Genomic DNA, 9,924 nt, shown 5'->3' with positions numbered 1-9,924 from the left:
GTTCCAGGACAGCCAGGGCTATACAGAGAAACCCTGTCTCGAAAAAACCAACCCCCCCCCCAAAAAAACCCTTTTCCCTTCTACCTCCCTTCCTTCCACCTGCCTCCCTCCCTTCCCCTGCTTACCCCATCCCTTCCTTCTTTCCTTCCTTTGTGTGCATATGCATGGTATATGTGCAGAGGCATATATGCCATATTGTGCATGGAGCTCAGAGGACAACTTTTGGGAGTCAGTTATTTCCTTTATTTGGGTTCTGGAGATTGATCTCAGGTCAGAGGCTTGTGTGACAACTGCCTTTGCCTGTTGAGCCGTCTCATTGGCCCCAGGCCTTACTTTTCTGAACAGGTCAAATAACTAGCTTGTTTTCATGAATTAGTTAAATTTCGTAATTTCTAGAACACTACTCATACAGTTTGTAAAGCACAGGTTCTCATATCAGCTTGTTTTTACTCCTTGAAATGAGCTGTACTAGGTACTTACTGTTTGTTGTCTTAGGCGGCTTAGTCATTAGGAATCTTCACTGTACTAAATCAGTGTATAATTCCTATCAGTGCTCACTGCATTGCTTCTTGCATTGCTGTGGATGAAACACCTGGCAAACAGCTTCCGTGCTAAGTTCACGTGACTGGCCCCATGAATGTGGTAGAAAGTTACAGTTCTTGGAGCCTGTGGTAGAGGACAATTAGATAACACGCCTGTGAAAACGTGCCCAGCAACTATCCAACAGATAGGGGTAAGCTGTCCCCTAGCTTTCTAAAGTAGCAACAACCCTGGGGCCAAATCGTGTAAATCATAAGTCCATCGTCTCTTCAACCCAGGGAACTGCTCATCTTGTTCTGTGGGAGAGCCTACAAGGTGCAGGCTGCAGCTGTGCTCAGTGTCAGCAGCTTTTACACTCAGGTTCAGTGCCGTTTGCTGTCTGCACTGAGCATGTGCAGACCTGTCATTGTTTCCTAACTGGAGACTAGTGAAGACTCAAACTTGAGTTACACTGTAGTGGGTATTGCGAGCAGCCTAGAGGTGATGCGGAGTACATAAGGTGGGAGCTTACATAAGGAAGTTGCGGGTGCACAGAATTGGGTGTCTGTGAGGTCTTAGAATGTGTGTGTAGCATAATGAGATTGAGAATTCAAAATTGTATCCTCCAAAGGTCTGAATGAGTGAAGTAACAATCTCAGGGAATTATGTCAAAACCACTACAGTTTCCATAGGAAATTCATTTTGTATGTTTTATATCCCCAGAGGCTTTTGTGGATTCTCACCTCTTAAGATTTATTTCATGACCACAAAGTGAGTCTACACACACACATTGTTGTGCATGTGTGTGTCCATGTCTGTGTCTTGGTTGTAGGCACGTTTGAGCCGCAACACCCAGGCGAGAGGACACACTTGAGTGCTGGAGTGTTGGTGCTTTCCATCTTGTTTTGTTTGAGGCAGGCCCATTTCTTCTGTGTTGTCTAACTTATGGTAACGAACATGCTCAAAGTAATTATTTTAGATGTATAAAGGCCGTCGGGATGTTTCTTGTTCTTTCTGACAATTTGTCTATTCTCTCTCTCTCTCTCTCTCTCTCTCTCTCTCTCTCTCTCTCACTCTCTCTCTCTCTCTCTCCCTCTCTCCCCCTTTCTTTCTGTCCCTCTCTCTGCTTGAACAGTTTGGCTTGAAGCTTATTGGTTTTAGTGATTTTCTAAAAACACCAAACTTGTGGTTTTGGTGACTTTGGGGGATCTGGCCCTTTTTTGTTGTTTTCTCTTAATTTCCTGACCTTTGATTACTCACCGTAGTTTCTCCCTCCTTACATTAAGAAAACATATGCTGCGAGCTAAGTGGCTTGAGATACTTGTTTGCTCTTTGGGCATTTGTTGCTATTACTTTTCTCACTAATCATTGCATTATACATCCTATTCTGATGGTTTTTTGTTCAGTTCAACATTATTTTTTAAAAAAGATTTGCTTATTTATAGATGTATTTTATGTATTTTGTCTCCTGTCTGCATATATGCCTGCACACCAGGAGAGGGCAAATCAGGAGCCAGCACTACCTGGGGAAATACGCAAGAAGCCATTTGTACACCTCATGACTCTCCTGCCTGTCTGTCCAAAATTGGGATCTCTGTGATCACAATATTCCTGTGCTTTGTCTTATGTTCTGTAAATCTTGCTTCATAAATTTTGAACATATTATGACACTTAAGATGTATCAAGGAATTGATCATTACAAAATACCCTTTATTACTGGTTGTGGTTTTTTTCTTAAGTCTGTTTGTCTGATGTTAATATAGCCACTCTGGCATTTAACCAATTAGAATTAATAGTCTTTCTTTCTCTCTCTTTCTCTCTCATATGCATATATATTTAATTTTCTATATACATATATACATACATATATTCATCATTTTAGTTTACTTAGAAACTTATTTTATGTGTGTGAGTGATTGTCTGCATGTATGTATATGTACCATGTAATTGCCTGGTGCCCTCCAGGGTGAGAAGAGGGCATCGGGTCCCCTGAGCTGCAGTTATAGACAGTTGTGAGCACTTCTGTGAACTCTGGGGATTGAACCCAGGTCCTCTTGCAAGGCAGGTGGTATTCTTTAACCACCAAGCCAGCCCTCATTCCCTCATTGTTTTACTTTTAGTCTTAATACTTTTTCTTCAAGGAACTATTCTTTTCCTTCTGTTATTTTAAAATATATTTTACTTTTGAAATTATAGTACAACTACACACTTTTTCCTCTTTCCATTCCTCCCTCCAACTTCTTACATGTAATGAACACCCTGTATTCTCTCTTAAATTCATGCCTTCTTTTTATTTCTTGACATTATTCCTAAATGTACAAATACAGCCCGCTTAGGCCATATAATGTTACTTGTCAATATATATTTTCAAGGCTGACCACTTGGGATTGGCTAGCCAACTGAGGGGTTCTTCCAGGGGAAGGCTGCATCTCCCACTCTGAGCAATCTTAGTTGCCCATAATTCCTTGTCTAGGGTTGGAGCCCCATGAGATTCCTGCCCTCCATGCTGCATGCCCATTGGTGTTGCCCTTCCTCAGGTCTTGTTCAGGCAGCCATGTTGATGAGCCCTCATGGGTGTTAGGTGGCTTCTCTGTCATTTATAGAAGACAGGACCTCACAGTAGACATTCTGTTTTGCTGCTGGAGTCACTCCACCTCCTTCCCATAGTGCCCCTGAGTCTGGGGAGCAGGAGTTGGGTTGTAGATGCCTTGGTTGGTTCTGATCAGATGTGGCTTTCTGGAATGGTTTTAGCTGTCGCAGAGTGAAGTCTGTGATGAGGGAGGAAAGACACTCAGTTGAAGGTGTGAGGGTAAGTTCTTAGCATGTGGTTAAGAATTAAGCTGCTTAGTAAAATGAGGATCCATGACCTCACTATCTCTGAGTACTTGGCTACGTTTCCAATACCAGGTACAATTTTTCTTGTTAAAAGAACCTTAAGTCCAATTAGAGAGCTGTTGGTTACCACCAGAGTGCCTCATCTCACACTCAGGAATTTGCCATGACGTGGGGATTGCCGTTGCGACTATTGGCTACTGGCCTCCCTAGGAAGCTTGTGTGACTCCTTCTGGTACCACGAGAGCTAGTCCTCAGGGAGGGGTTTTCAGGTCAGATCCAGCTCAGATCCTTTGGGCCCTACATCTGAAGTGCAATGTGTCTTCAGCGGTAGGGATTCACCTTCCACCTCTGGGAGGCACCCAAGGGCAACAGCAAGAGCATGCTGCTCTGGGAGTCTCTTGGACTCCCTTCACTAAGCACGTTAGACTCCCAGCTGAGCCACATGCCCAGAGTTGAAGCAGCTCTTTAAAGAAATAAGGCAGGATGGCCCAGTCTTGATAACGCCTGGAAGACCATGATAACACCTGTTCCATTATGTTTAAAGAAAAGAAGCACAAACTTGAGTAGTTCTTTGGCTTTAAACTACCCATCAACTTTCATGTTTGCATTTGGCCGTGTTCTGAGCATGCTCTCGAGCAGAAGGTAGAGAGCAGTGTAGTGAGTGCTCTCTAGCACAGTCAACAGAAAAAGACGAGAGTGCTTCCAGCTCTGTTCACATTTGAGATTAGTGCTACATTCAGCCAGTTAAACCAGCCAGGGCACAGAGAGGAGGTGGCAGCAGCTCCAATGGGACCCTGCATCTCCCTCTCCAAGACTCGCGGAACATCATAAACGAGAGGTGCGCAGCCTGAGCCTTTGTACACGGCACAGCTATTGTATTCAAGAGCTCACTCCAGCTCTTCTCTGCACAGGATTTCATAGGATTGGGCTCTCAGCCTTCTGTCACAGAAGAGTGACAGAACCAGCAGGGCCTGTTCTCTCTGAGGAGTTAGTGGCTGAGAAAGAGTCTGATTTTCTTTAATGGTATAGCTACTCATAAATTGCCCGTGCCCTTGAAAACAGCTTCCTACTAACTAACCTTAACCACGGGCCACACACAGGGAAGGCGTGACAGCAGGAGAGTACCCTTGTTGAGGGAATGGGAAGCTGTGAAAACGCCTACTGCTTATGACAGACATAAAATACCCATGAGAGAATAGCAAATGGGGAAAAGAGTAAAGTGCAGGACAGCTTCAGGGGTGGGACCGTGTACATCCCATCTAGCCACATGTGCTTGACGTGTCCATGGAGCTAAACTCATCCACCCTGTGTACTCCTTCCAGTGTCCTCATTCAAGGGCTGCTGGGGGTTCTTCTCACAGTAACGTTGCGAGGCTGGGAGGCAGAAGGCTCGCTGGGTCACCACCACAGTGTCTGCAGTGGAACAGTTTGCCAGGAAACTGCCTGTCGACATGCTTGCCTTGAGTGACTCGTCGAGGGCTCTGCGGCTCGGTGGTGCTTGTGGCAGGACGTGCTGCCACACCCACTGAGGTCAAGGTTATTTAGGAAGAGCCATTGGGTGCCAGTGCTCACATCTGACTTTGCCTGGTGGTGGTGGCAGGCTTCAGAGAACTGCGAGGATGCCAAGATGCACACATAGATGATCAGTTGAGAACACTTTTCAGCTGCCAGTGTTTAGGGAGCAGTATGATTGAATACATGGACTCCCGAAGCGTCTGCCTCTGCCTGGCTGTGTGCTCACAGAGGTGCTGGTGGGCAGTAAAGTCTATGCTGTGGGAGGAAATGGAAATTGAGGTTGCAGAATATCTTGAGTGTGGTAAGGAAAGCATTAGACACCTGCTTTGGAAGTAGTAACAGTTTCCCAAAGGAGTTAAATTCGTTAACCTTAGTTGACTGATAGATAAATGGTAGGGTAGCATTTGGAATATAGACATTCTTCTGGGCTTCCGTGTGTTTAAGAGTATTTCAGGGGAGAGATTATCTTTGCTGATAATCTGACGGATGTGTTTTCTGTGTCCTGTTAAGGTTTTTATTAATGTGTGTCATTTTACTGCACTGGTAATGGATGTCGTTATATAAATATTAGGCTGGTGAGATGGGTCAGAATGTAATGGTAGTTGGCAGCAAGGTTGACAGTCTGAGTTAGAACCTGGGGATCCACATAGGGGAAGGATAGAACCAATTGCTTCAAGTTGTCTTCTGACCTTGACAAATAAATGTTAGAAAGTCCTGAATAAGCATACAAATGTTAAATTTATAGAAAGAGTAAGTGTAGCTGATAAAGCATTGTGTGAGGTCATGTACAGGCTGAGCTGATAGAGATCCAAGTGCATTCGGAGCAGAGGTTCAGATGTGCTACTGCCATGCTTAAAGGCCAGAGTGGCCCTTCTCTTCCCATTACTGCTCCTGTCTCTAAGCATTTTCTCCGTTCTTTGGGAAAGGATATAGATAAGTTGCCTGTCTCACGGGTGCCCACGACTCACTTGGCTAGAACTTAGATTTATGGTCTTCTCTAGTGTGGCAGTCACAGGACTGGTCATAGTGTCTGAGTCTCTTCCTTTGGGCACTGGCTCAGTTTCATTCCTGTGGCTGTGATGAGATAGCCTGATAAAAAACAATGTAGTGGACAGAGTTTATCTTAAGTTCCAGGTTCCAGCCCGTAACTGCAGGGAGTCACACAGCAGCTGCCTGCTCATTTACTTGCTTCTATTCCGATTACTTCCTTTATTCCTAAGAGAGCTCAGGGCCCGGCCTATGAATTGGTGCCACCCATGATCGGTTCGGCCCTCCTATTCAATTGACCGTTAAGACAGTCCCCACATGCATGGCCACAAGACGTTCCCGTCTAGATAATTTGCTATTACCACTCTTCTAGACAACTGTAGGCTGTGGTAAGTTGTCATTTAAAACTAACCACCACAGGCACATTTAAAATCATGTTTTTCTTTAAAATTCATTTGTGGGTATGTGACTTGCTTGAGGAGCTAGTGGAATGAAGTGAAGGCCATTTCTGATTTCCGGAAGGTAGGGCCGTGTCTTAAAACAGGCAGCATCTATTATAAAAGGGAAAGGATAGACACAAATATCCTTTTAACAGAGAAATGGGATCAGCTGGCAGAAGATCTTAGCTGACGTGTGTTGGTGGATGTGGTCTAGTTGAAGGGATCATCATCATCTCCTCCTTCTCTTTTTCCTCTTTTTCCTCTTCTCCCTCCTCCTTCTCCCCCCCTTCTCTCTCTCTCCGACATAGAGTCATTTGTGTAACCCTGGCAGATGGTGTCTTAGGGTTTCAGTTGTTGTTCATGATAAACACCACGAGCAAGGCAACTTACCGAAGAAAGTTTGCTTTTTTTTTTTTTTTTGAGCTTCTGGTTCCATCCAGTTCATAATAGCTGCTGCAGGCAGTCGGGACACACATCCTGGAGTTCAGGATGGGTGCTCACATCCTGAACTCCAGGCAGGAGACTTGAGAGTATACTGTGGATGGGACAGATCTTGTGAAGCCTCAAAGCATGTCCCTACTGACAACACCTCCTCCAATAGGGCCACACCTCCTAATCCTTCCCAAATAGTTTTACCAAGTCTTCAAACTTTATGAACCTTTGGGGGCCATTCTGTGATTGGCAGCCATTCTTATTTACAGATGGTTAATCAGATCAGACACAATTCCAACATACCAGCCAGAGAGAGATTTACAATTATTATTATTGTGTGTATGATGTGTGTGGGGCAGAACAGGTGAGGTGCAGCCATGCTGTGATGTGGACACTGAGAAAGTCAGTGGACACTTTGTGGAATTGGTTCTCAAAAGAGAGCTTTTAAGGAAAGAGAATACATTGCTCTTCTACCAAAACTCAATCCAAATAAAAGAAATGGAGAACCCAAGCCCTTGGAGTGGCTTTTTAGCTTCTGAATGGCGGTTCTTCCTTGCTTATTCCCATGTGTACGCTCCGTTCTGACTGCCGTTCTTGCAGGCTGTCATAGCTCTTCCAGCTACTTTACCACCTCAGAGTCCACATACACGTGCTTGTCTTGGAGTTTTGGTGGTTGTGACTCCTTTCCGCCACAGTCTTAAGGGGGTCGTTGTCTTACTTCTATCAGAATTGCCTTTAAGTGGTACCTTTAAGGAGGTGCTCATGGAGACTGCTTACCTGAGCAGTCCTCCTCTGATAACCATGCTCATGGAGACTGCTTACCCGCACAGTCAGTCCTCCTCTGATAACCATTAGCTTCTCTATCCTGCTTTCCCCTCCAGGTCACCTCCCACTTCCTGAAAAGCCTTGTAGCACACAGATATACTTACTTGACTTGTGCATGAGGCAGGTTATTTTATTTTATTCTTTTGAGATTATATTTTATTCTGTACCCAGTGTGGCCTGGAATGCACTCTGTAGTATAAGCTTGCTTTGAACTTGGGTTAATCCTTTCGCCTCAGTCTTCCAAGTTCTGGCTTTCCAGGCAGGGGTCACTGCCCTAGGCTTTGTGGGGTGTTGAGTAAAGTCAGATGGCAAGAGTAGAACCAGGTGATGTGAGAGCACAGAGAGGGTGCCGCATAGGACAGGTGTGTACACATTGGCACAAAGGGCAGAGCACAGGGCCTGATGGCTTTGGGGTGCGGCTGGTGGAGTGCATTCGTACTCAATTTTTCGGGTGTGAAATGGATGATGATGGACGGGGCAGGAGGAAGGGGGTTCAGTTGTGAGAAGAGCAGAAGAAATACAGAGGCTTGGAGGAGAAAACCTTGCAGGGGTGATAGAAGATTCCTGGACGGGTGAATGGGTGTTTGTTGTTTGTGGCTTTCTGAAATAGAATGTATATCTCCATCAGAAATTAACAGTTTTATAAAGGCAGAGAGAGACTGTGGCATGGAAGTTAATATTTATGTTAAACAGTGATCTGTGTGAGCAACATTCTCTTCAAGGTTGGCACAGAATCCACACTAATGGAGAGTAATATTCTTTTTAGCCTTACCAATAGTTCTCGGGTTGTGGGACTCCTGGCTCAGCTGGAGAAGATCAATACGGATTCCACAGAGCCAGATACTGCCAGATGTGTTACATCCAAAATTCTTCATTTGGCTCAAAGTCAAGGTAAACCCCAGTCCCTTTCTTGTTTTATGGAATACTTTTTCAGTTCTTTCAAAGTAGATACTAAGAGTGTCCTGATTTTTGATATAAAGAGTGTTCTAGTTTTTGATGTTTAGATGGAAGTAGGAGACTGAATGCCTTTGGAGGAGGTTGATTCTCAGTGTGTGTCTTAGTCAGGGCTTGTATTCCTGCACGAACATCATGACCAAGAAGCAAGTTGGGGAGGAAAGGGTTTATTGAGCTTACACTTCCACATTGCTGTTGATCACCAAAGGAAGTTAGGACAGGAACTCAGGCAGGTCAGGAAGCAGGAGCTGATGCAGAGGCCATGGAGAGATGTTCTTTACTGGCTTGCTTCTCCTGGCTTGCTCAACCTGCTCTCTTATAGAACCCAAGACTTCCAGCCCAGGGATGACACCACCCACAAAGGGCCCTACCCCCTTGATCACTAATTGAGAAAATGCCCCACAGCTGGATCTCATGAAGCTCCCTTCTCTGTGATAACTTCAGCCTGTGTCAAGTTGACACACAAAACCAGCCAGTACAATTGACCCCTTGTCAACTTGACACACAAACACATCACTACTAAGCCTCAACCCTTATTTTCTTATTCATCCCCAAGATCTAAAGTCCCACAGTCTTTACATATTAAAAGTTCAATCAATTTAGAATGTCCAATATCTTTTAAAATTCAAAGTCTCTTAACTGTGAGCTCCACTAAAATACATTCTTCCTTCAAGAGGGAAAAATATCAGGGCACAGTCACAATCAAAAAACCAATGTCTGGGATCCAACTCATGATCTTCTGGGCTCCTCTAAGGGCTTTGGTTACTTCTCCAGCTCTGCCCTTTGTAGCACACATCTTGTCTTCTGGGCTCCAGATGCCTGTACTCCACTGCTGCTGCTGTCCTTGGTGGTCATTGCATGGTACTGGCATTCCCAAAACACTGCTGTAACTAGGCTTTACCAATAGCCTGTCATAGACTGTCTTCACGGTGCCAAGCCTCAACTCCTTTACATGACACCTTCAGTCCTGGGCCATCAATTGCAACTGAGGCTGCACCTTCACCAATGGCTTTCTGTGGTCTCTCACTGTGCCGAGCCTCAGCTGCTCTCCATGACCCCTTCATGCTGTCAAAACCAGTACTACCTGGGTGACTCTTACACATTACCAAGTCCTGCTGCAGCATGAGGTACAGCCTTGGCTAGCTCTGGAACACAGCCTTTTTGTGCTCTCAGAAAACACTTCCCAGAAGATGTCACCTCAATGATGCTGGTCTCTTCTTAATCACTGCTAATTTCTTAGCTCCAGCTAACCAGCATCGATAGTCCCAGTAATGCAAAGTTTTTGCTTTAGTAGTTCTGGTATCTTGTTAATCACAGCTGATACTTCATCCCCAGCTAATCAGAACCACGGAATCTTCACAATCAAAACAACATGGCCCTGATAAGAGTCTTTAATCTTTCCTCTGAAATTTCACAAG

General features: G+C 44.8%; 1 protein-coding gene across 7 annotated transcripts in view; it reads left to right on the top strand.

The window, feature by feature from the left end:
- The window catches only part of Agtpbp1 (ATP/GTP binding protein 1), a 123,026-nt gene that overhangs the window by 12,581 nt on the left and 100,521 nt on the right, over window positions 1–9,924 (top strand). For 6 of the 7 annotated variants that reach the window (XM_031359657.1, XM_031359653.1, XM_031359655.1 and 3 more), the window contains one exon: window positions 8,319–8,443. The exons of the other annotated variant lie outside the window; for it this stretch is intronic. Coding sequence is in view for 5 of the 6 variants with exons in the window: in XM_031359653.1 (XP_031215513.1) it covers window positions 8,319–8,443 (125 nt within the window). In the remaining variant the exon portion in view is untranslated. The remainder of the gene's footprint in view (window positions 1–8,318; window positions 8,444–9,924) is intronic. 7 annotated transcript variants of the gene reach the window in all.

This window comes from Mastomys coucha, unplaced genomic scaffold, assembly GCF_008632895.1.
Source record: "Mastomys coucha isolate ucsf_1 unplaced genomic scaffold, UCSF_Mcou_1 pScaffold7, whole genome shotgun sequence".
NCBI lineage: Eukaryota > Metazoa > Chordata > Mammalia > Rodentia > Muridae > Mastomys > Mastomys coucha.
Note: the sequence above shows the minus strand (reverse complement) of the source record. Positions and strands in the feature narration are given on the sequence as shown.